The 24,448-nt window shown below is 46.1% G+C and overlaps 1 protein-coding gene across 2 annotated transcripts in view; it reads left to right on the top strand.

Annotated features, from left to right (window-relative positions):
* ANTXR1 (ANTXR cell adhesion molecule 1) overlaps positions 1-24,448 on the top strand; it is a 241,700-nt gene that overhangs the window by 160,088 nt on the left and 57,164 nt on the right. For both annotated transcript variants that reach the window (XM_022561340.2, XM_022561341.3), the window contains exons 14-16: positions 5,683-5,724; positions 13,687-13,782; positions 14,301-14,468. In XM_022561340.2, coding sequence (XP_022417048.2) covers positions 5,683-5,724; positions 13,687-13,782; positions 14,301-14,468 — 306 coding nt within the window. The remainder of the gene's footprint in view (positions 1-5,682; positions 5,725-13,686; positions 13,783-14,300; positions 14,469-24,448) is intronic.

Raw genomic sequence — 24,448 nt, 5'->3', positions numbered from 1 at the left:
CATAGTTCTCAAAGTGTGGTCCACGGACCAGCAGTATAAGCATCATTTGGGAACTTGTTAGAAATGCAAAGATCCCACTCCAGACCTACTGATAATAAACTCAGGGATGCAGCCCAGAAGTCTGTGTTTTAAGAAGCCTTGCAGGCTACCCTGGTACTCAATAATGTTTAGAGCTATTCATCTAATTCAAACTAGAGGACAAATGCTTAATTTTGTTAATAGTTATCTTAAGCCATTCTCATGGACTTTGTCTGGACAACAGAACTGGCTATGTGTCATGGAAGTGTCTCCTTTGCAATAAGAGAACCACACCTTCGGTATAAAGGAGGTTGCAGGAGATGCTCCTCATCCAGTTCAAGCAAGAAGGACACTGAGACACTGAAGACAATCTAAGAAGAAAGGGGACCCAAAAAGAAGTCCTCTTCTCATGCCATAAGATGAGCATCTGTCTAACATGAGCTCGTACAGCTTAGCCTACAGCCAACCGCTGTCAGAGTGAAGAGACAGGAAAGATAAGCAGGAGAAACGGAATGTGGTGATGGTGGAGCCATAGCAGGGGCCCATGGGGGAATAGCCAAGCCTGGCATCCCCCTGCTCCTTGTGCACCACACTGACCACACTCACTCTATTAAATGGAATGAGCCAGTGTGGCTACCCTGAGAGGAGGAAGAGGGGCCGGTGTCAAAAACCAGGTAGAGGGCTTCCCTGGTGGCGCAGTGGTTGAGAGTCCACCTGCCGATGCAGGGGACACGGGTTCGTGCCCCGGTCCGGGAAGATCCCACATGCCGCGGAGCGGCTGGGCCCGTGAGCCATGGCCACTGAGCCCGCGCGTCCGGAGCCCGTGCTCCGCAACGGGAGAGGCCACAACAGTGAGGGGCCCGCGTACCACAAAAAACAAAACAACAACAAAAAAAACAGGTAGATTGCATTCTGCATTCCATTACACAGTACTATAGCAGTAGAGATGTAAGGGCAACAAAGTGCAAGGATCCAACATAAATTAGGAGCAAATCTTGAACACTTCTGGAGGGGAAAAAAACAAGCAAAATAAACTCACCAGGTGCTTTATTTCACCTTAACATTTTATAAAATAAATTTTGAGAGAGAGATTTACAGAGACCTAAACAGTTGAACTTGACATAAAACACAGTAAAATTCCCGGATGTCAAAAAGGACCTGGGCACATGCGATCTTTCTACTGTAATCAACCCATGCTAACTGTATCTCCACATTGTCTATCGTTTCATTTCCAACAGCCAAACGAAGAGGTGTACCTGAAAACTTGAATTTGTTTCGACTCAATGAGAAGTTGCCAGGAAGATTTCAATTTAATAAGATTCCACCTGGTCTTTTCAAGCTTTCTTTCCTTTACCCGTACAACAGATTTTGCCACCTCTGGCTACCTCTACCTCTACCTGAACAAACATGGACTAAATCAGAGTTAAAGTCACTGATAAGGGAGAAGAGGCACATCTCCCAATTCACAACAGAGTTTCAAGAAATTCTCAGGTAGCAAAGAAACACTAACAGAATTCAGAAGCTCTCTATCCCATCTCATTTTTCTTATGCGCTTTTACTTCACCAGTCCAACCATTAATGCAGAAGGGACTCTAGGGCAGCTATGCCAAGAAGGCATCTGGTCACTTTCTACTCATCCCAAATATCCAACCTGAAAATGATAGTAAGTAGAGATGTGATGTTGGCCTCTGGAGGAGAAATATGAAAAAATGTCCCCAGAGTTATCCGTGGTACTGCCATTCAGTTCTGCCATGTTATGCTTACAAATATGTTTGTTGAGGGATTTTCCTCTTAAACATTTCATTAAGGGTCTCTTCAACTTTATCCATCTTCTGTTTGTCCCTCCTAATGAGGAAGGAGCTGACAAGTCCACCCACAACCAAGAGGAAGCTCCCAGAACCTTCTAAGAAGGGAAGTAGCTCAAATCCAACCTAAGCTTTGTAGTGTTCAGTTGCTTCTAGCTTGCATTCTTGTTGGCAATAAAGACCGTCTAATCACATTAGTTGGAAGCCAAGAATTATGCAATTAACCTTTAATTACATTTAAAAATGCTACAGAAAACACTGGGTTATGTGAGACCCCATAAAGGGGACCTTGCTTGTTCTGTGAGGTCCTGGGCGACTTCTCAGGGGAGGTGATCTAGCCGATGAATACGTGTTAACTGGGGTACATGCAGGTGTGCAGACAAAGCAGGGAGGTTAGCAAGCAATTAGGCAGAAGACGCTACAAGTGTAAAGCAGCAGGGTGTGTGGAAGGGACAGGAAGGTGACAGGAGGCTGAAGTGCAGAAAGTGAAGGGGAGAGAGGTGGAGAGGGGTGAAGTGGAGAGGTGGGGGGCCACGCCTGCACGTCATGCAGGCCTTTTTGGGGCTGAGGCAATTTGCATTTTCTCCTGTGAGGCTGCAGTGGTGCTGTAGGCTCAAGACCAATACAAGCTGTTGCCCAATTGCTCCTCCAGGCCACCTGGGTTCGGGCCCTGGCGGGGCGGGAGGGGGGGCGGGGGGGGAGTGGGAAGGGCTGACTGTCCCTGTGCTCAGAGCACTCCATTGGGTGGCCCAGGCACTGGTCTTGGCATGAGAGTTTGCCTCACTCACAGACAGCCCATCCAGCCTGCCCAGATCGCACTTTGAGACGCTCTCCTGCCATTCCCTGGGCAAGCTGCACCCGCCCTCAGGAGAAGACTGGGAAGGAGGGGGCAGGGACTGGAAGCAATAGGATGACTTCTTCCTCATTCCCTCTGAATAGAGCCAGACACCCGTCCGATAAGGCCAGATTGGAAGTGCCTAAATTTCGTCTACCTGAACATGGTGGCATTTTTCCAGAAGCTCAGGTGCCCAGTTTACAAGTATGTTAGCCTGGCATCTAGATTATGAATTAGTCCGCCTTTGATTAATACTTAATAAATCATGTGTTTTGCTTTGTCTTTTGGGTTCCCCTTGGGACACTGTTGGATGCAGAATTCGATAAATACCCAATAAGACACGTTGGCCATCAACCCACAGACGGGTTGGTCTGAGTGGTGGCTGCCTGGCTGATGTCAGCGCTTCCTGGCTGGTGTCATGTGCTTACACGTATGTGGTGAAGCAGACTCCTACTGACCCCCCCTGAAGACCCTGGCCACTGTCAGGCCCTCTGGCCACCATCTGAGCGCCAGCCTCCTGTCTCACCCTTTTTTATGAAGCTCTGGCTTCTAGGCTGCACCATCTGGAAACCACCATACATAGTATATACTGAATTTTCATTTGGTATATGTGGAGGGAGGGCAAGTTAAGTGAAACCTTTGTTAAAGATTTAAGAAAAGCAAAAGACAGTGACTACAAGAAAGGGAAAGGGGAATAATAATAGTATTCACCATCTATTGAGCACCCGCTCTGTTCCAGATGTTTTGCAAACATTATTGCTCATCGTGACTCAGTGCCTGCAAGGTTAGTGTTATTGCTCCCATTTAACAGATGAAGTGGAGCTCAAGGAGGCTCAGGGACTTGTCGGATCATCACAGTCAAAAAAAGGCAGGTCTGGGGTTCACATTTGACAACTACACAGTGCTTCCACGCAGCAAGGGGGGAAGCTGGTTGCACTGTGAAGACAAAACCCCAGCTGCTCTGCACCAAGCCTCTGTACACCCAGGGTACTTAGCAAATACACTGCCCACAGCACTCTTGTCAACATCTGTCTGTGTTCCTAAGTAGCCTGCTCTCCTCTGGCTCCCTTCCTTAATCCCGCCCTGAGAGAAGAGATGCATTCCAGATCGCTGTCCCCAGCTCCTCACCCCTCCCTCCAGTCTCCAGGCATTTCCTGTTTGAAAATCATCACTGCCTCTGGGATGATGGGAAATCAGCACTGGGCAGTAATGACCCTCCTCAGAGACTGTTTTTAAGGAATTTGGAGCCAGTGTTGAGTGGGTGAGCAAAGTCATGGCTTCATGCTTTCCAAAGACCTTCAGCAGGTTTCCCACGATGGCCAGGAAGTGGAGGCAGATGAAATGAGAGTTTGAAATGATAGCCTCGGGGCTTCCCTGGCGGTCCAGGGGTTAAGACTCTGCACTTCTAGTGCAGGGGTTGCGAGTTCGATCCCTGGCCGGGGAACTGAGACCCTACATGATGCACGGTGCAGCCAAAAAATAAAATTAATAAATAAATTGAAATGATAGCCTCTGCCTCTTAATTAATTGAGTCCTATCTTTTTAGGTGACTGGAGGCTCAGTCCCCTGGCTGATGTTAGTAGAGCCTCAAGTCAGTAGCCTGTCTCAACATACGGAGATGACATTACAGACAGTGATAGCATGGGTGACAGCAGTGGGGATCAGAGCCCAAATGAGGTCCCAGAATAATCATCAAATCAAAGGTGATATGTACTTAGTAGGGGGCAGAAGTGAGGAAGAGCTGCCTAGAGAGCTCTCCCACTACATTAAGGAACTGGTCCCATGGACAGTGCTCGAGCATCCATCCATAAAGTGGTCCAGGCCAGCCCTGACGCTAAGACATCAAAAGATATTTAATGACTTTTGTATTTACCAGAATTTTCTAAGGAAAAGGACTGCAGGTAGGGGACGCAACATTCTGATAATAAGCTTGGGGTATGAGAGGAGGGAGACATGGTGCAGTCAGAGTGGATAATGGCCAAATTGCCTTGTAAAAGACTCTAAATCAAATTAACTGCAAGGGTTCAAGAGCTTTCCTTTTATGAATGGGGTGTGCAAGTTGGAGACAAAAGTGAGGACAGGCTACTTACCGCCACCCTTCTTTTCTCCTTCCCATGCTTCTCCATATGTCACCCATCCTCTCATTGGCTAGAAGGGGCTCACAATTGCTTGCCTTCCCAGAGTGACCACATGTCTCTCTTTAACCCTGATGATGGGGTATTTGCAGAGTCCAGTCTTAGAATATTGTTATGTAAATCTTTGTGCCTCTTAAATTTCAGGGCCCTGAAAGGAATCCCCGGTTACCCCTTCTTTGCTGCCCTTAGTTGGGAATCCATCAGCCTGACCGTCACATCCTCCCTCCATGGGTACCACCTGGGGCCAGTGACAGTTAATGGGATTGCCAACAGTTTGAGTGTGGTCCATACCTGACTTATCTCTGTAGCACTATCTTAACTTCTGTTCTGGACCATTCTTTGTTAAATGTGCAGCTGTTTGGGCGGGTGGGTGAATGATTTGATGCAGTAATGACTAGATGAATAAATGAGTGAATAAATTTGCAGGATAGCTCCCTGGAGTAAAAGATGAAACTTTTACCCGTGGAATGTTTTTTTCTCTATACAAAACTACAGCAGAGGGGCTTCCCTGGTGGCACAGTGGTTGAGAGTCCGCCTGCCAATGCAGGGGACACGGGTTCGTGCCCCAGTCCGGGAGGATCCCACATGCCGCGGAGCAGCTGGGCCCGTGAGCCTGTGCTCCGCAACGGGAGAGGCCACAGCAGTGAGAGGCCCGCGTACCGCAAAAAAAAAAAAAAAAAACTACAGCAGACACAATTGAGTGTGGAACCCTCTGCCTGGGTCATGCTCTAACTAACTGAGCTATTCTGCCCAGAAGGACACCTGCCTTGCTTGGGCCCATTACTATGGTAATTATGGCCACACCACCAGGTACCTCTTGAGAGCAGGGCTCTTGGAAAGCAGGTGGCTGGAGATTTCTACTGACTTGTTCTTTTTTTTTTCTTTTCAGATTATCAAGGAGCTCCCTCCACCCCCTGCTGAGGAAAGTGAGGTGAGTGACCAGGTGGACAGGATGGTGGAGTGGGGCAGAGAGCTGACTGGGCAGCCCGAGACTCAGGCCTCTGCAAAGCAGAGCTAAGTCAAGCCCAGACTCCCACTGAGTGCAAAGCAGCAAAGAGGGAGGTAGGTCTCTGGCTCTTTCCTAACCAAGGATGAACAGGAACTGAAGTGAACTGGCAGCCCGAGGCAGAATGGTTTTTGGAAGGTTTTCTCCTTGCAAGAAAAATTTGAAATGCCAACATAAGTAGTTTTATACGTACAACTATTTGGAGCCCCAAGGTACTGATTTTTCCTGTAATACATACACTTGATGGATCTCTTCTCCCTGCAGAGGCTTATGCTTTATATGTGTAGATCAGAGTGAATTTGCCACATCGTCCAAATAATCAGCGGTTCTAGAAACAGATGGTGCTGAAGTTTGCCAGGCAGTAAAGAAAATACAGTGATGGGGGATATGCTAGTATTCCAGCCTTGCGTAGGATATTAGACCCTCATCATTTAAAGGAAGAAAAATGACTTAAATTCCACCGTAAGTTGTCCAACAAGCAGGTCTGGTGCATGTGTGGCCTGGAGGCGTTAAAGGCTAATGGTGAGAAGGAGAATCCCTGGGCAGCAGTGCCTGCCCAGTGCTTTTCCTGATCCTCCGATTACTCCTGGGTTAGCTGGCCTCCCTCAATGCAACACTAACCAATTTAGAAGCCAGAGTACAGGTCTGCAAACTTAGTGGGATCAGAAGATATATTGGTGAGGTTTCAAGTTCATTGTCCTTAATCCGTAAGGTCTGTTGTTGCAAAGCGAGCAACACCCCCTCACCATTCGTCTTCCCAATGCCTTTGTCAAGTTTCCTACATACAGAAAAAAAAAAAATAATAAGGATTACATTTAAAATTCCATGTGGCTCTTATATGCTGAATTATAAGCTTGTAAACTAAGAGATTTAATAGCTGCAATCAATTAAAGCGCATCTTGTTGGAATGCTAACTTTCTGCCCAGAAATCAGAGGAGGAAATTACATTTCTGTGCACAGAGGAGGGAGGAAAAAAAACTCTCCTGACATCCACAAAAGCCTTTTCTTAATCCTTCAAGAGAAAGCACCGTGGCTAGTTCCCCGGGTTCCAGCTTGGCTGTGGTTCTGTTGTGTGCAGCTGTGTCTTATACTCCCAGAGAAAAATAGGGCAAGAAGCTCTCGCTGAGGTTGCTCTGTTTGCCCTGAGGTGAAGAATGTTCCCTTCACTCATTATGTTCAATTAGCGGAGTTATTGCCCTTTTCTGTTGCTGGCTCTGCATTTGCCTTTGGAAGGTGATGTGGCAGCCACCATGGCCAAAATACGCCAGGAGACTTAGGTCCAAGACTGTGGGGCGTGGTTGACCCCAGGCCCCAGCATCTAGCCTAGGACTCCACACACAAAACAAGCTCAATATGTATTTGTAGAATGAAGTCTGATAGCCAACGATACAATTTTGGAGGAAAAAAAAAAAAAAAAGCCCAAGCCAGTAAACCACCAAGAAAGAATAGCTAAAAGCAAGAGAAAAGAGGTAGTTGAACTTTTCCAGTTTCATCCACTATTCTTATGGAAGTCATACTTTCACCTCAAGAAGGCAGACCTGATTTCTGAAACAGAAGGACAACCTGGGGACACTTGAGACCTACAAGGTTCTGTTAGACCTACAGGAGTTTCCGGGCTGGCCAGGGCGGGCTGCAGGCTGTGCTGATTACCTGGGCATGCGTGCTGGCCCTGATTGTTCCTTGGCCCTGTGAATTAAGCAGGCTTAATCTCCTTCCTAATGTGTTTTGGCAGAAAAAAATAAAGAAATCCCACAGAAACGATGACATAACTCAGCCCATAAAAGTATTTTATACAAGGCCCTAAAAATCATAGCCTGAATCTAGACAAACTTCTCCACTGCAGCTCCCTGTGTTCAAATCCCACCAGCCTTTCTAGCACAGCTCCTAGGCTGTAATTCCTTCCACCAGAGCTAATTTCTACCTTCTCCACATTCCCAGGGTATTTATTTATTAAACTTTTCCTTCTGCATCAAAGTTTAAGAGCATTAGCTATACCTGAAGGTCAGGATCTATATCTAATTAATCTTTGACGTATTCCCCAGAGAGCTTAATACAGTATCTAACATTCAATAATTAGCCAAATGAGGTTAAAAATCTCTGCCATGTATATGAACAAGCATCAATTATCCAGACTTTCATCAGCTCTGTAAGCATCATATCCTAAGGGAGGTCAATCTACTAAAAAATGAATAAACTTAGACAATGGACACAACTTTATAATGAGCTCTCAGTGGTCCTCTTTATTAGGGAATATCAAAATGCATAATATAAAAAGGCATGACTTTTTGAGATTTGGTGCAACCGACAGTAATGTTTCTGTATATAAAGACAGGACAAAGAAAAATTACTTGAAATTTCAAGCTCTCCACAAAAACAAGGAAGCTCAGTTTTCACAACCAAGAAGGGCATTTCCTGGGTTAAGGGTCTTCTCTAATTGGCAATAGAGTGAGGACTCCTCGCTGTCTCTAGTTATTCCAAACAGTTGGCAGTTTATGGGAGAATCAATAACGCAGTACTTCATCTGCTGACTTAGTTCTAAATGTCCTCACCTTCCATGAATTTTCTGACCGTTTGAGAGGGAGAGGGATGTGTACTGAAGGAAGTGACACTGGGTGGGCATCCAATTAACAATAGGTACCTAGCTTTGAAGGATGAATTTATTTCTAGGTTTATTATCATGCTCACTGACCTAACAATTTCTCTGTGACAAGAATTTTTTAGATGGGAAAACTGAGCTATAGAAAAATTAAACAACTTGTCTAGGAGCAGACAAATTGCACTTCTTAATAGTATCAGGCCTGTTACCTCTCACAGCTGTGTCTACACAGACAGCCAGACTAACTGCCCACTCTGGAGAGGTGAAGGACCAAGCTTCTGCCAGGCATCCTTTTTCCAGTGGACATCTGACACACACTGATACATACATGCACACTTGCACACACACACACATGTCTGCTCCAATCAGAGGTCCTGGAACAAACCCAGCATTCAGTCTTCTATATTCAGTAGTTTAAAATGGAACATTGGGGCTTCCCTGGTGGCGCAGTGGTTGAGAGTCCGCCTGCCGATGCAGGGAACGTGGGTTCGTGCCCCGGTCCGGGAAGATCCCACATGCCGCGGAGCGGCTGGACCCGTGAGCCATGGCCGCTGAGCCTGCGCGTCCGGAGCCTGTGCTCCGCGACGGGAGAGGCCACAGCAGTGAGAGGCCCGCGTACCGCCAAAAAAAAAAAAATAAATAAATAATAAATTAAAAAATGAAATAGATAAAATGTAAAACACCAGGTACACAGAGTAAGGATAAGTATTTAAAAAATAAAATTAAAAAAATAAAATGGAACATTGCTTTAAACAATATACACACAATTCTTTGTTGAAGAACACAAGACAGTGACTGTGTTAATCACTGTGTACGTGTGAACTGATATGATGGTACCAAAGCATATAGTTAAGTCAGTTGGAATTTTCTGGTATTTACAAACAAAAGTGTTGATGAATTTTTCGGACTCGCCAATTCACTCCTAGGAATTCATCTCCAAGGCTGACTGACATTGAAGTTGACCTCTCTGGCTTATCCCCAAAGACTTCAGATGAGACAGTACAGCCAGATCTACTTGAGGTCTGCCCTCCCCTCCAGAGCCTCTTGGGCCTGGGAGTTTCTGTAGCCTTAATCCTTTGTTTCATGTCGTCACCCTCACAAAACGTACCCCTCTGTAAATGTAAACGATCTTGTTGACAGCTGCATTCTCTCTGTTTTTCTCAAAATAGAACACTGTGCAGTGGGGCACAATTACAGTTGCTTGAGCAAGGGAAGGAGGGAATGGACAAATACATTGTTTGGGGCTACATAGGGTTTATCCTAAGGGTTTAAGATGTGTTACAGTTCAGTGACCTTTTTAATGAATTCAAAGTCTGATTTAAAACTGTTTCCTTGGGCTCCATTCCGTTTCAGTTATGTTCTCCTTTCCATAGATAGTTCCCACTGGTACCCATAGTGAATTGGAGATTGAGAGCCTATTTGGGTCAAACTAGCCATCTGCCTCTTCTGCCAAATGGATGTCAGAGAAGCAGGAATGTTAAAGAACTTGTAGACTGAGTCTCAGAGGGCCACCATATCACAGCTCCAGGGGGCGCTATTCACATCATGGCCTATAAGGAGGAGTGAGGCAACCCCAGGATCAGTGATCTCACCCCTTCTCCTTGCTGGTCTCCTTAATAACTAACTAATTGTTAAATACCTGTTGAGTGAGTGAAAGCCAGGTCAATACAAGGAACCATGGCACATACAAGAAGGGAGCATTGAATTCTCTGGGGAATCAGGGAGTTCTTCACAGAATAGGTTAAATTCGAGCAATATCTTAAAAGACAGGTAGAAGAAGTGGGAGAAGTTTGTCCCGAGCATATGGAGCTGTGAATGTTGAAGCATGGGGCTATACAAGAGCCTGGCATGATTAGAAAGATGGAAAGTTTCAGTGTGTGACGACAGCAGAGGACTAATCCAGTTATGGGCCAACCAAACGTGTGCATCAGACTTCATATTTTATAGCTTTTTTCCTCCTAGAGCAGGTCTGCCTGAGGACAAGCAGGTCAGAATGGGCCTCACTGTCTGAATCACGTGCTGCCACTTGCGTTACCCAAACATCAGACAACTGGATGTCCGGGGCCACCACACCCTTTAAAATTTAAACACAACTTCCCCTGATGGGAAACCAGCATCCCTCCCTAATCTCTGAGGTTTCTCCAGGCACCACTGACTCCATTTCTGGCTTCTTCTGTGTTATCTCCTCTCAGAAGGAGATAGATACCATCTGACAAACCAGATCCCTCCATCCCCCAAAGGCACCACGGGCACAAAGCCGTCTGCATAGGGAGTGTTACTGAAGGTTTAAAAGTATGAGTGGGTTACAACACAGTGCAGCCAATTAACGACTTCCGACAGACTGTTAAAAAGCCCCTTCATTCCACTCCTGGAAGGTTCTCCTGGCCGTCTCGGGGGGGTGGGGGTGGGGGCAGGGCAGGGGCTGGCAATTCTCTGGAGCTCAGTTCCACTCTTCTGCTGACCGCCCACAAACCCCTGATTCCTACAGCTTTGCTAACACAAAGCAATTCAGCTCATCCAGTCTGTCCTCCATTTATCATACTGGTGGTTTTTCCCCTCCCTGCGACATCCTTAAAGGACAGTTTGAGGGGGACTTCCCCCAAAGCCCTTATACTTGATTAGAGGTAGAAATTCACCTCAGGTGCTGCCAATTCCGTTAGTGGAATTGCTGGGGACTATGATTTTACTCCATCAAATTTTGGCCAAATGAAAAAAACACATCAAAGATTCCCTTCTCTTCTGAAGATTGCAAAACCCTCCCGTCTCTAGAATGTGTAAACAGAGCCATGGTAACTGCAGGGAAATTCTGACTCTCCTTTGGTCAAACTCTGGGCCTCTGTGTTGTCTTTTGCTGTTGTTGTTTGAGTTTGGCAGGCAAGCTCGGGTCAGGGGATTTAAGGCAGGCTTGGTGTATCAGGAACGCGTGGAGCGGTCTGCAGTCTCGGCATTTCCCGTGTGGGACGTGGGCCCTGCACATGCGCAGAAGGCCGGCCCAGCCTGGGTACCCAGGCACCGCGGAGAAGTAGAGCCCCCGGGGCGGGAAGAGATGAGCGGGAGGGCGCTCCGTGTGCAAATATAGGGGGAATCCCGGATGAGGCATCAGCAAGCCAGATCGGAACTTCTCTTCGTTTTTCTGGATCTGACTATCCTCTTCTGTGCAATGAAAAGGCTCAATTAGATGGTCTGTAATGTTTGTGCTCCTGTCATTTAAGAAATTTGGAGACTCCTAAGACCTTATAGCCCATCCAGGACGGTAGATGGTGAGTTTTTCTCCCCACAACAGGAATAATCACGGTGCCAAGATGAGGAACAGTCTTGCTGATTATCCTTCCCTTTTCCATCCATAAACTTACAAGCTCCTTCATTTTGAAAAATATAATCAGGGCTAACTTCCTGTCTCTGAGCTAAGTTGCAGACACTGAGTTTACTGCTTTATTTGAATCATCTCATTTAGTTTATTTGTAAATTCAGCAGATAATTCTTGGGCATCTACCACATACTAGATGCTGTTCTAAAAGCTGAGAATAGTAAATACGACAAATAACCAGAAGTTTCCTTGGAACTTACATCCCGGTGTGCAGAGACAGACAATAAATAAATAGCAAGCCATGGTAAGAGATAAAAATAAAACAGATTGATGGGACGAAGAGAGTGGGACTACTTGAGAAGGATGTCCAGGGAAGGCCTCTCTGTGGAGTGATAAGAAGGATGCAACCATGACAAGACCAGGGGAAAAGCCATTCCTGGACAAGGGAATGTGCACAGTCCCCGAGACAGGAATGCATGCAGAATATTTGAGGGCCAGAGAGAAGGGGAGCGTGGTAAGGAAGAAGGCTGGAGAGGTGAGCAAAGGCCAGAGCTCGCAGGGCAGAGTCGGGGTTTGGAATTTATTCTGCTGCTTTGTGGAGCACGGATCGTAGGTAAGAGGGCAGCAGGAAGGTCAGTTAGGAGACTACCTCAGTATCTAGGAGAAAGCTTATGGGGCCTTGAGACCAAGGTGGTGGAGGTGGTGATGGAGGCACAGTTGGAGAAGTCACACATTTGGAATCTTTTAGAAGTAGGGTCAACAGAGCTCGCTGGGAAATTGAGATGGGGTGGGAGAGGGGCAGTGGGGGAGAGAGAATTCAAGAGTGACTCCTAGGCAGGGGGGAAGACTGTGGGAGGAGCAGGTCTGAGGTGGGGAAATCAGGACTTCTTTTTGACTCGGTATTGCTTTGTTTTGTCTTAACCTCTTTAGTGGAGTATAATTGCTTTACAATGGTGTGTTAGTTTCTGCTGTATAACAAAGTGAATCAACTGTACGTATACATATATCCCCATATCTCCTCCCTCTTGCGTCTCCCTCCCATCCTCCCTATCCCACCCCTCCAGGTGGTCACAAAGCACCGAGCTGATCTCCCTGTGCTATGCGGCTGCTTCCCACTAGCTATCTATTTTACGTTTGGTAGTGTATATATGTCCATGCCTCTCTCTCGCTTTGTCACAGCTTACCCTTCCCCCTCCCCATATCCTCAAGTCCATTCTCTAGTAGGTCTGTGTCTTTATCCCTATCTTACCCCTAGATTCTTCATGACATTCTTTTTTCTTAAATTCCATATATATATGTTAGCATACGGTATTTGTCTTTCTCTTTCTGACTTACTTCACTCTGTATGACAGACTCTAGGTCTATCCACCTCATTACAAATAGCTCAATTTCGTTTCTTTTTATGGCTGAGTAATATTCCATTGTATATATGTGCCACAACCTAAGTGTCCATCATCGGATGAATGGATAAAGAAGATGTGGCACATATATACAATGTTTCACATTTAGTAGTGTGTATATATCAATGCTACTCTCTCACTTTGTCCCAGCTTCCCCTCCCCCCTCCCAGTGTCCTGAAGTCCACTGTCTACGTCTGGGATTCGGTATTGTTGAGATGTTGGTTAGTCCCCCAGGTGGAGATGTCCCTGTCAACGGAGTTCAGAGGAGTCAGGGATGAAGATGTAAATTGACAGGTCATTAACATGTAGATGGGATTAGATGAGATACCCTATAAAGGAGTAGAGATGCAGAAGAGAGCAGGTCCCAAGAATACACCACAGTCTAACCACGTCGTGCTGCTCTTTATTCCCACTTTACAGGTAAAAAAATAAGCTTAGGTAGGTTAAGTGATTTCCCAAGGCCCCAGGAAGCGGTAGCACTGGGATTTAACCCAGGCGGTCTACCCCTATCCACTTTGCAACAGTGGACACATACATACAGCAATGGTGCTTTGCTTCCTTCATGTGTCAAAATCTCTCTGCAGGAAGAAGATGACGATGGTCTGCCTAAGAAAAAGTGGCCTACGGTAGATGCCTCTTATTATGGTGGGCGAGGCGTTGGAGGCATTAAAAGGATGGAGGTAAGAGGACAGCTTCATGTACTCATCTCTGTGTGCTGACTACTCAGGGATGGAAAACCAAAGCAAACTGGTGAAAACTCACACCTGAGGTCTAATGAGGACGTGAACTGTGAGGCATCAGACGGAGAGATGGCGGGTACAGCCTTTTACCTGTGCACTCCTGTATCTTGCCCACTGTGAGTCAGAGCGATTCGCGCATTGGCTCAACCCCACCCACAGTGGTTTCTTCTCTCACTGGAATAAAATCCAAAGTTCTCGCCTGGGCCCACAATGCCTTTGCACGTACTGTCCCCACAGCCTGGACAGTTCCTCCCCCAAATATCCATGCCCCTCGCTGCCTTTCTCTGCGCCTTTAGCCCTCCCCCTTTCCCTTTTTCCATACCACCACTCTTCCCCGACCCTCAAAACCCAAAGGAAATGAGGACTGGGTAGCACATCATACAGTTATTTGTGATTCTCGTTCTCCAGAGCCATCAGATTTTGTCATTTTGGGTTTTTTTGTATGTTATTTATTTTAGGTTCGTTGGGGAGAAAAGGGCTCCACAGAAGAAGGTGCTAAGTTGGAGAAGGCAAAGAATGCAAGAGTCAAGATGCCAGAGCAGGAGTACGAATTCCCGGAACCCCGAAATCTCAACAACAACATGCGCAGGCCCTCGTCCCCCCGGAAGTGGTATTCTCCGATCAAGGTGTGCCTCTTTCTACTCAAAAACCCATCCTCAAAAACCCATCCTCACTCCTCCTAGAACACTTACATAGTAAGAATCAGAATCTTTTGGTATGATAAAATATCAAACCAAAATCCAGCTTATCACAAAGAAACAAATTTCTAAAATCATGGACTTGAAAGTATAAGTGTGTACTTTCTCAACTTCCACAATATCAAGGTGAGAGCTGGGCTTTTTTAATGGAAGTAGAGTTGATTTACAATGTTTTATTAGTTTCAGGTGTACAGCACAGTGATTCAGTTTCATGTATATATATACTCTTTTTCAGATTCTTTTCCATTATAGGTTGTTACAAAATATTGAGTGTAGTTCCCTGTGCTATACAGTAGGTCCTTGTTGGTTATCTATTTTATATATAGTAGTTTGTATCTGTTAATCTAAAACTCCTAATTTATCCCTCCCTGCCTCCTTTCCCTTTTGGTAACCATAAGTTTGTTTTCTATGTCTGTGAGTCTGTTTCTGTTTTATAAATAAGCTCATTTGTATAATTTTTTTAGATTCAACATATAAGTGACAGCATATGGCATTTGTCTTTCTCTGTCTGACTTACTTCACTTAGTATGACAATCTCTAAGTCCATCCATGTTGCTGCAAATGGTATTATTTCATTCTTTTTTTACAGCTGAGTAATATTCCATTGTATACATATATACCACATCTTCTTTATCCATTCATCTGTTGATGGACATTTAGGTTGCTTCCATGTCTTGGCTATTGTAAATAGTGCTGCTATGAACATTGGGGTGCATGTTATGTTTTTGTCTTTTCTGGATATACGCCCAGGAATTGGGAGCTGGGCTTTTTTAAATCACCATGGCAAAGTGGTGGAATGAGAGTGGGCTAGGAGAAAGTGACTTGGGCAGTAACCCCAGAGGATCATTATAAATTACAGTAACATCTGGTAACTTCACTGGTAGGAAATTCCATAGTCTAACAACAATGGCAGGATTCTCCTTAATGCCTAATCTCTGTTCCTCTTGCCATAACATAAGCCCATCTCCCTTTATTCAAGCCAGGCGCTGGTGTATCAGGACACGCTAGTGGACTGTGTTGGCCATAGATCTGATACTCACTCTTCCTGGTTGTGAGCAAAATACCTTATTTCTCCAGCATCTCTCTTCCCCGCCTCCCCCCACCCCGCCGCCCCTCACAGCTCCAGAGCTCAACTAAAACCCTCTATGACTTATTGGAAAATTTAACTCATAGGAGGCAGTTAATACTTCCTAAAGTCCTCTTTTCTCTTCCTCTTGGGTGCAGGTATCTTTGAATTCATGTGATTCATCCAACACCCTTGCTCTGTGGTCTTGCCCATAAGCATCTACACTAAGCCAGTTATCAGAGAGCACTAGGAAATCGTAGCTAAAAAGACTGACATAATCTGTCCCCATTCCCTCGTTTCCTGCCATGGAAAACTGAGATGGTAGAGTGCTTGCTCTGCCCAGGTCTGGAACCCAAGGCTCCATCTCAGGTCTACGGCCTCTAGTTCTGTGCTGCAGACAGAACTATGCCAAATGCAAGGACTCAGCAAAAGATTCAATATAAGAACCAGCTCTCACTCATCACCACCCCATACACACACACACACACAGCTTTACCCTTCTTCCAGTGACAACAAAAATAACACTTATCATTCGCTGAGATATTTGCTAATTTTAGAGCAGACTTTCTGCCATGAAATCAAAAGAAATAACCACTTTAAACAGTGGAGGGAAACTTTCTCAGTAGTTGTCTCTGCTCCGCAGACCTACCTCACGCTCAGACTAATCGCGGTGCATTTCCATTTTGGTTTGACGTGTTTAACGTGGTGAGGTTCTTTAGATAAGCCACCCCTTCCCCCAGGGCAATGGGTTGAACTCTGGAAAAATGTAGGCAAAGTGTGGCTTGCTTGACTAACAGCTGTTTGCTTCTAATTATTTTCTAATGTGGAACATGCAGTGGCGTGCATACATGTGCAGACAGGAAGGAGCCAAGTAGAATCTCAGAGACGAAGACGAAAGGGGATTTTCTATTGTGTTGTTTTCAGGAATCTGTACCTCATGACTAATACAGCATATTTGGTAAGAGCCGGGTTTTCATCTCTGTAATCTTGGACGTTGAGAGAACATTCATTCTATTTGAAGAATTCAATTTCTGCTTGAGAGCATGTTATTCATCTGTTAACTAGTGGTTTGACTGAGTTTCACGAAATAAATGAGGATATGGACAACTAGATTTAGAAATCTCAAAACTCCCAACACACACTTGGAATCAGATCCAGTTCAATTATTTGTTGTGCACCTACACTCTGTGCCAGGTACTGCTGCCTAGTGAGCATATAGAGGGTCTCAAACTTGGCTGAGAATCAGAATCACCTGGAAGAGCTTTAAAACTACAAATTCCCAGGCCTGATGTCTCAAACCTAATGATTCAGTCTCACGATAGGCTTTCAAAGGCTCTCTGGCCTTCACAACCTGCCCACTTTTTCTCATCGGGTGAAACTCCATTTTTCCCCAACGCCTCCCTTTTCAAATTTCTCATCCAAACTCCCTAAGTGAGACCCCTCTGTTGCCCTTGCCCCAGTTATCGCTCCCTCCACAGCCCCTGCTCTTCAGCCTTGGTCATTGTGTGTGTGTGTGTGTGTGTGTGTGTGTGCGTGTGTTTGTGTGTGTGTGTTATGTGTGTGTGTTTGGGTTGTGTGTTTGTGCATGTGTGTTTGTGTGTGTGTGCGTGTTATGTGTGTGTTTGTGTGCATGTTGTGTGTGTGTCTGTGTGTTTGTGTGTGCGTGTTATGTGTGTGTGTTTGTGTTTGTGTTGTGTGTCTGTGTGTTTGTGTGTTTGTGTGTGTGTCTGTGTGTGTGTTATGTGTGTGTGTGTCTGTTGTGTTTTTGTGTGTGTCTCTGTGTGTGTGTTTGTGTTTGTGTGTGTGTCTGTGCGTGTCTCTGTGTCTGTGTTTGTGTGTGTGTGTCTCTGTGTGTGTCTCTGTGTCTGTGTGTGTGCGTGTTATGTGTGTGTTTGTGTGTGTGTGTGTTGTGTGTGTGTTTGTGTCTGTGTCTCTGTGTGTGTGTGTCTGTGTGTATGTGTGTGTGTGTCTGTGTGTTTGTGTTGTGTCTGTGTGTGTGTGCATGTTATGTGTGTGTGTCTGTGTGTGTGTGTGTGTGTGTGTGTGTGTGCTGGTTCTCAAAGTGTGGTGCCTGGACCAGCAGCATCAGCATCCCCCAGGAACTCGTTAGAAATGAACATTCTCAGGCCCCAACCCAGATCTACCAAATAGGCAACTTTGGGGGTTGGGCCCAGTGACCTGGGTTTTAGCAAGCCCAGTTAATCAGTTGTCACCCAAGGTTCCAGCCAGCCTTCCAGAGGAAGCTCCCTGAGGGCGGGAACTGTGGTGCATGGCAAAGCGGCCACAATCATGCCTCAGAGATTTGTCGGGAGTCTCAGCCAGGAGACCTTGTTGGTTTTCACACGGACCTATGGTTCCCACAAACAGAGCTGCTGGATTAATGTTAAGTGGTTGGAAAACTGAGTGTCAAAGAATCACCAGAAAAGCCAGATGGCAAAAACCTGTGATGCTGGTGGGCTTGCTAAGCGTCAGTAGGACTCCCTTGTTAGGACAGGAAGAAGTGTGAATGCTCCTCCTGCTGCTGGGGCAGCTCACACCGAGGCTTACTTAGCAAACTATTGTACCATAGCTCTTTTGTGTAACTGCTCCTGTTTATGAGTCTTCCCTCACCAGATTTGACCCCCCGGAGGCACCAATTATGCTTAACTCATCTTTGAATCACCCATAAGCAGCAGTGTACCTGGCACGGAGTAGGGATTCCACCATCTCTTGTTAAAGAGACACGCGGGACATAATTATGAAACAACTCCCAGAGCATTAAGCCAGATAGACTTTCTCCTGTGACCCACACAAATCACTTAGGTACTCTCGATGCAAAGAAGGTGACATTCTTCTTGCCATATCTTTGAGGAAAGGAGAGCAAAAGAGGTCCTCTTATGTGTATCTGGACAGGTGGGCGAGGGAAGGGCGAGAACAAGGAAGTTTGAGAGTAGAAGCACAGAAAGGAATTCAAAAGTCATAATGTACACTGTTTGTCCAGAAAAAGAATGGACTTGCTACCAGAACTTCAGCCTTCACACTGTTTAACCCAATGCATGGTCCACGATGAGCCACATTCTAGCCACAATGTCTATACACATTCACTAGGCCTTGGGCAAAACATTCAGCCTCATGCTGTGCCATAAACTCTGCTTCCCTTTCCTGAACCCTCTCACCGGATTTGTCACAGTTCTGGCAGGAAACAGAAGGCACCCTCAGGAGGGTTGAAATCACACAGATCAGGGAAGGGTTAAGAGAGTGGGGACTACTCTTCGTTGCATAGCAATGGTGAGGCACCCAGGGACTAGCAACAGAGAGAGCTGTTACATCCCTAGGCCCGAAGAGCAAGGAGGCGAGAGGGTGTCACTGGAACCAGTGAGAGCTGCAGCTCTGGAGAAGAGGCCACCCAGTGGGAGCTGTGGCCACAGAGAGGGTCAGCTATCTAAATCTGCCCTGTTCCGTGTTTTTATATGGCCCACAAGTTAAGAATGGCTTTTTGTATTTTTAAATGACTATATCAGCACCTACATAATAGCGTGGAGTTTGCCTCTTGACCTACAAAGCCTAAGATATTTACCCTTTGGCCCTGTACAGAAAATGTTTGCAGACCCCGGGCCTATAAGAATGCAGCCACCCACTCCTCCATGCATGTTATGCGTGTTGAGTCATTTAATCCTCACAACAACCCTGTGAGATATTATCTCCATTTTACAGATGAAGGAACTGAAGCACAGAGAGGTGTCAGTCACTTGCCCAAGGACACACAAATGGCAGCTCGAATTCAAATCAGGCAATCTGACTTGAGTCTAGGGATTTCCCTGGCAGTCCAGTGGTTAGGACTCCATGCTTCCACTTCAGGGGGCGCGGGTTCGACCCCTGGTCAGAGAACTAAGATCCTGCAAGTGGCAGGGCATGGCCAATAAATAGATAAATAAATAAATAAGAATGCAGCCACCAATGAAGGCAGGGCATAAATAAAGAAAGAAATAAAGAAATAAATAATTTTTAAAAAGAATGCAGCCACCAACGAAGGCAGGGCTCAGGGAGGGAGCAGAAGGAGCAAGCATCGACCTGCCCCTCATCTTGCCCTCTTACCTCCTTCTTTTTTAAATTGAACTTTAGCTGATTTACAATGTTGTGTCAGTTTCTGCTGTACAGCAAAGTGATTCTATTATGCATATATATATTCTTTTTCCGATTCTTTTCCCTTATAGGTTATTACAGAATATTGAGGATAGTTCCCTGTGCTGTACAGTCGATCCTTGTTGGTTATCTATTTTATATATAGTAGTGTGTATCTGTTAATCCCAAACTATGAATTTATCCCTGCCCCCCTCCACCTTTCCCCTTTGGTAACCATAAGTTCGTTGTCTATGTCTGTGGGTCTATTTCTGTTTTGTAAATAAGTTCATCTGTATCATTTTTTTTTAGATTCCACATATAAGCGATATCATATGATATTTATCTTTCTCTGTCTGGCTTACTTCACTCAGTATGACAATCTCTAGGTCCACCCATGTTGCTGCAAATGGCATTATTTCATTCTTTTTCATGGCTGAGGAAGATTCCATGGTATATATGTACCGCATCTTTATCCATTCATCTGTCAACTCTCGTCTCCCTCTGATGCCACCTGTTGGCCACACCAAAGGGAAGCTAGATGATGCCATCTGTAGAGGTCAGGCTTCCAAGGCATGGAGCAAGGAAGGCAGAGAAACACAGAGCGTGGATAGCGGCAGGCAGCTCATGGAGGATAACCTGCCCCACTATAAACAGGGAGAACACCTCCATCCAGCGCAAAACTTTCAGGAGGTACTGGGAAGAGTCCTGGTTCCCCAGTGAAGGTGGTCAGAATCATATACACCTTTAAACTGGTTGCATTTGACTCTGTTTTTCGTGCATTTCAGGAAATAGATTTGAGGAGCAGAGAAGCAGGGAAGCACATTGCCTAAGCACATCCCGCAGGAACTCACTGAGAGAAAGAGTCCGCAATGGGCTGCTCCCCACCGTCGCCCAGGCTAATTTAAGGCACTGACCACACTGACCACACTTCACCCTTTCCTCATTCCAGGCTCATGATCAAGAAATTTTCCGATATTTGGCCTGACTTTTTCTTTGCTCAGTTTTCACCCCCTGGCTTTACAGCAATCCCATGCTTCTCGTTAAATTGGGACTGACCATTTCGGGCGAGTTAAGTAATGCCCAGATGTATGACCACCAGAAAGATTAAAACCAGGACTGTTTTCAGGTTTGCTGGAAGGCTTGCGGCCTTCAGAGAAATGAGTTTTCTCCTTTTCCAGTAGCTCCTCCACGTGACTGGCAATGACAGAAATGACAGCTGAAGGACCAAAGCCAGAACCTGGCTGGCACGGCGGACCGGCCTGTGCTGTTGCAGTGCCGGGGAGCGGGTGGTGTTCTGTCCATTTTCTTTAAGGTGAACCTGTCATCCCTGGCCTTAAGCACCTCAGCCTTGTAATCAAGCAGCATTCAGTGGTGGAACGGTTCTGAATGAAGCTATGTGTAGCCTAGTAAGACACACTGAAGCCTTAAATGCTGTCAGATGTGCCGCTGATGTTCAACAGACTTTTTTTGTCCCTCCCCGGCTACTTTTTAGAATGGTTCCAACCATTGTTTAAACAGAGACCAAAAGAAAATAGAGAAAAAAAAATTAACCATGTGTGATTGTGTGTGTGTGTGTGTGTGTGTGTGTGTGTGTGTAAGGAAAGTTTCCAACTTAGGCATTAATTTATTTCATTTAAAGGGAAGCATGGGTCACAATATTTACCATATATTTTAAGGTGTAAAAAAATGTGTTAGTCTCTAACAGCCCTCTAAGTTGAACTACCCTCAAAATTCTCAACCTCTGACTAACTTCCGAACAGCGGAGGCAGACAAACCAGAAGAGAAGACACAGCTGCTGCCTGGCCCTCCATCACCCCCCAAAAAAAAGAAAGAAAGAAGAAACCCAGCCACAAAGCCCATGCACCAAGATGCTTTGAGTGTTGGGCCTCACAAACCTCCCTGGGCACAGTCTTCTTGTTTAGGAAGAAACAAAAGCGAGCATTGACATAGAACCTCCAGTTTGCCAGCCTTTGTGGTATGAAAAGTATTGATTGTCTGAGGCTGAGGTAGAGTTTGGGAGCCTGGAATTGGTACATTTCTCATGTTATAGTCAAAGTGTGTCAATTTCATATGAAAGAAAGGTATATGTAAATGTCAGCTAATGCACTCTGGTGGCGGGTTCCCAGGATGGTAGGAAATCTTTGAGCTTCACAGAAGCATTTCTCTTCGGGAGTGAGGACCAGTGTCTTGACATGCACCTTGAAGAGACGCATGCATTCGGGACACTCAGATCTGAGAGAAATAGTGGAGTCAACTCAAAGTCTCCCCCCGGGGGCTTCCCTGGTGGCGCAGTGGTTGGGAATCCGCCTGCCAATGCAGGGGACGCGGGTTCGTGCCCCGGTCCCGGGGGGAACCCACGTGCCGCAGAGCAGCTGGGCCCATGGGCCATGGCCGCTGAGCCTGCGCGTCCGGAGCCTGTGTTCCGCAGCGGGAGAGGCCACAGCAGTGAGAGGCCCGCGTACCGCAAAAAAAAAAAAAAAAAAAAAAGGCTCCCCCCAGGAGGAGTGGGTAAAGCCCAGGGACTTCCTGGAAGAATCCCCTGAGGCTCTTGTGGCCCTAAAGGGATGTTATTAATAAGCCCAGTAGCTACTGTCTTGAAATGACGGGCTTTTGCCTCCTCTCAGAAAATTAAACATGGGGGCCTTTGCTGTGCACTTCTGTTTGACTTTTGAGAGTTATGTTTATCCTCTTCTTGGTTATAAACACTCTCATTCTAAAGCTTACTTCAGCTCTTCTTGCATTAAAAGCTACCTGGCATAGGAGTAGAAAGAGGTATAGGATGGGTAGATTACCAAGATCATTTTCTGTGCCACACAGAATGGGGACTTCGGGTTCATCTGTGGGACATTCCGAGCTCAGAACACTGAGGGTACAACCAGAACTATCTGGTCTCCCCTTGGCCAGGACAACTCTTGATAGCAGCTCACCTGCATGAAGGGCTAACCTGGGTGAAGCATGTACCACAAGTCGGGCACAGTCCCAAGGGCCCTTCCTGCACTCACTCCTTCATTTCTCACCACCACCCTCAAAATTAGAAACTGCTACTACTCCTCCTGTTTTACAGATGGCAAAACCAAGGCACAGAGAGGTTAGGTAACTCGCCTAAATTCACACTGCTAATAAGGTGTCTCTTGGTTTATTTTATTAATAGCAAAGCATCCATTCCAGCTAGCCATGAAATATGTTATTAATCAAGTCGTAGAAAGGACTGGGAGCCTGGAGGTAAAAGACCAATCAGGAAACTATCCTCAGGGTGAGTGATAGATGATGAGGGCCTAGGCCAAGGCAGTAGCCGTGGAGACAGTGGGCCAGGGCTGGACAGGAAGAGGTGACGGGGGGCTGTGACAGAGAGAACATTCGAGAGACATTGTCGAAGTTGGATATGAAGGGGTGGCAGAGGGAGAGGAGGTGAGAATGATTCTCTGGTGTCCGCCTTGTCCATCTGGATGTCAGTGGTGCCGTGGACCAAGGCGGGGTATGCAAAAAGCGGAGCAGCTTGGGGAAAAATTGTTCAGTATGTGATGTTTGGTTTTTTTTATACCTGTGATACGTTTACATTACAACAAAGATTCGGTGGGTATTTGGTTCTGGAGCTCAAGAGAGGACTAAGCTGAAGTAAGAATGTGTGAGCCATGGGCAGACAGGTGGAAGTTTGACCCATGGGACCAGGTGAGAGTAGTCAAAGTGAGCATTCAGGGCCGATGCAGGGGACATGGGTTCGTGCCCCAGTCTGGGAAGATCCCACATGCCGCGGAGCGGCTGGGCCCGTGAGCCATGGCCGCTGAGCCTGCGCGTCCGGAGCCTGTGCTCCGCAACGGGAGAGGCCACAACAGTGAGAGGCCCGCGTACCGCAAAAAAAAAAGTGAGCATTCAGCGTGGGGGTGAGACTAGAAGAGGGGGGACAGCAAGGGGACACCACCACATCGTGTGTAAGCAGAGGGGAGGAGCAGAAGAGGCTGAAAAGGATCATGAGAGTTATAGGAAGGAGAAGGCAAAGCCAAGGGATAGTGAGGAAGGGAGAGGCCCAGAGCCTCTGATCGCTCTAAAGAATCAAGTAAAATGAGGCCACAGGTGGCCAAGGCATTTGGTAGCCGGGATGCTGTGGGCAGCCTTAGCGAAGCAGCTTTGGTGGAGTGTTGGGGTCATCAAACACTGTCACAGAAGCCAGAGGGAAAGGGGGGAATGGAGTTGTAGGAGCACCAAATGAAGGACGGGTAGATCCATGCTTGTAAAGTTCAAATTATTGGATTCTTACATCCGCATTACATTCATTTCCATCTTTCTACAGAGACTCCCAGTTTTTCATTTTAATGACTTTACCCCATCGTTGATAAGACTGAATGAATACTTTCTATGAGACGAGTATCTTACTTCAATATCTAGCTGTAAGCCTTTTAACAAATCTATAGGGTAGACGGTATTATTATCTCTTTTTTTTAAAGATGAGTAAGGTAAGGCTTAAGGACATGAAACAGCTTGTCCGAGGCTGCAGCAGAGCTGGTGAGGGGAAGCCTCAGAATACAAACAGTCTGAATCCAGTCGTTTTGTGCTGAAATATCACTCTATGATCTGTTGCCTCAAAGAAACACAACGCTTTCTCCTGGTATTACACATCTAGGTGGTTTCTGCCCCTTTGCCCTGCATGGCGCTTTAGATTTCTGCTGAGTTAATTAATACACTTCCTCAACAGCTACTTTTTCTTTCAGCCCCATCTCACTGCTCCTCATCTGTCAAGGAGCTG

This window comes from Delphinapterus leucas, chromosome 13 (genome assembly GCF_059928025.1).
Source record: "Delphinapterus leucas isolate spDelLeu-1000000601 "Yukka" chromosome 13, BTC_Dleu_Yukka2, whole genome shotgun sequence".
NCBI classification, from domain to species: domain Eukaryota; kingdom Metazoa; phylum Chordata; class Mammalia; order Artiodactyla; family Monodontidae; genus Delphinapterus; species Delphinapterus leucas.
This window is presented reverse-complemented; position numbering and strand designations above follow the sequence as displayed.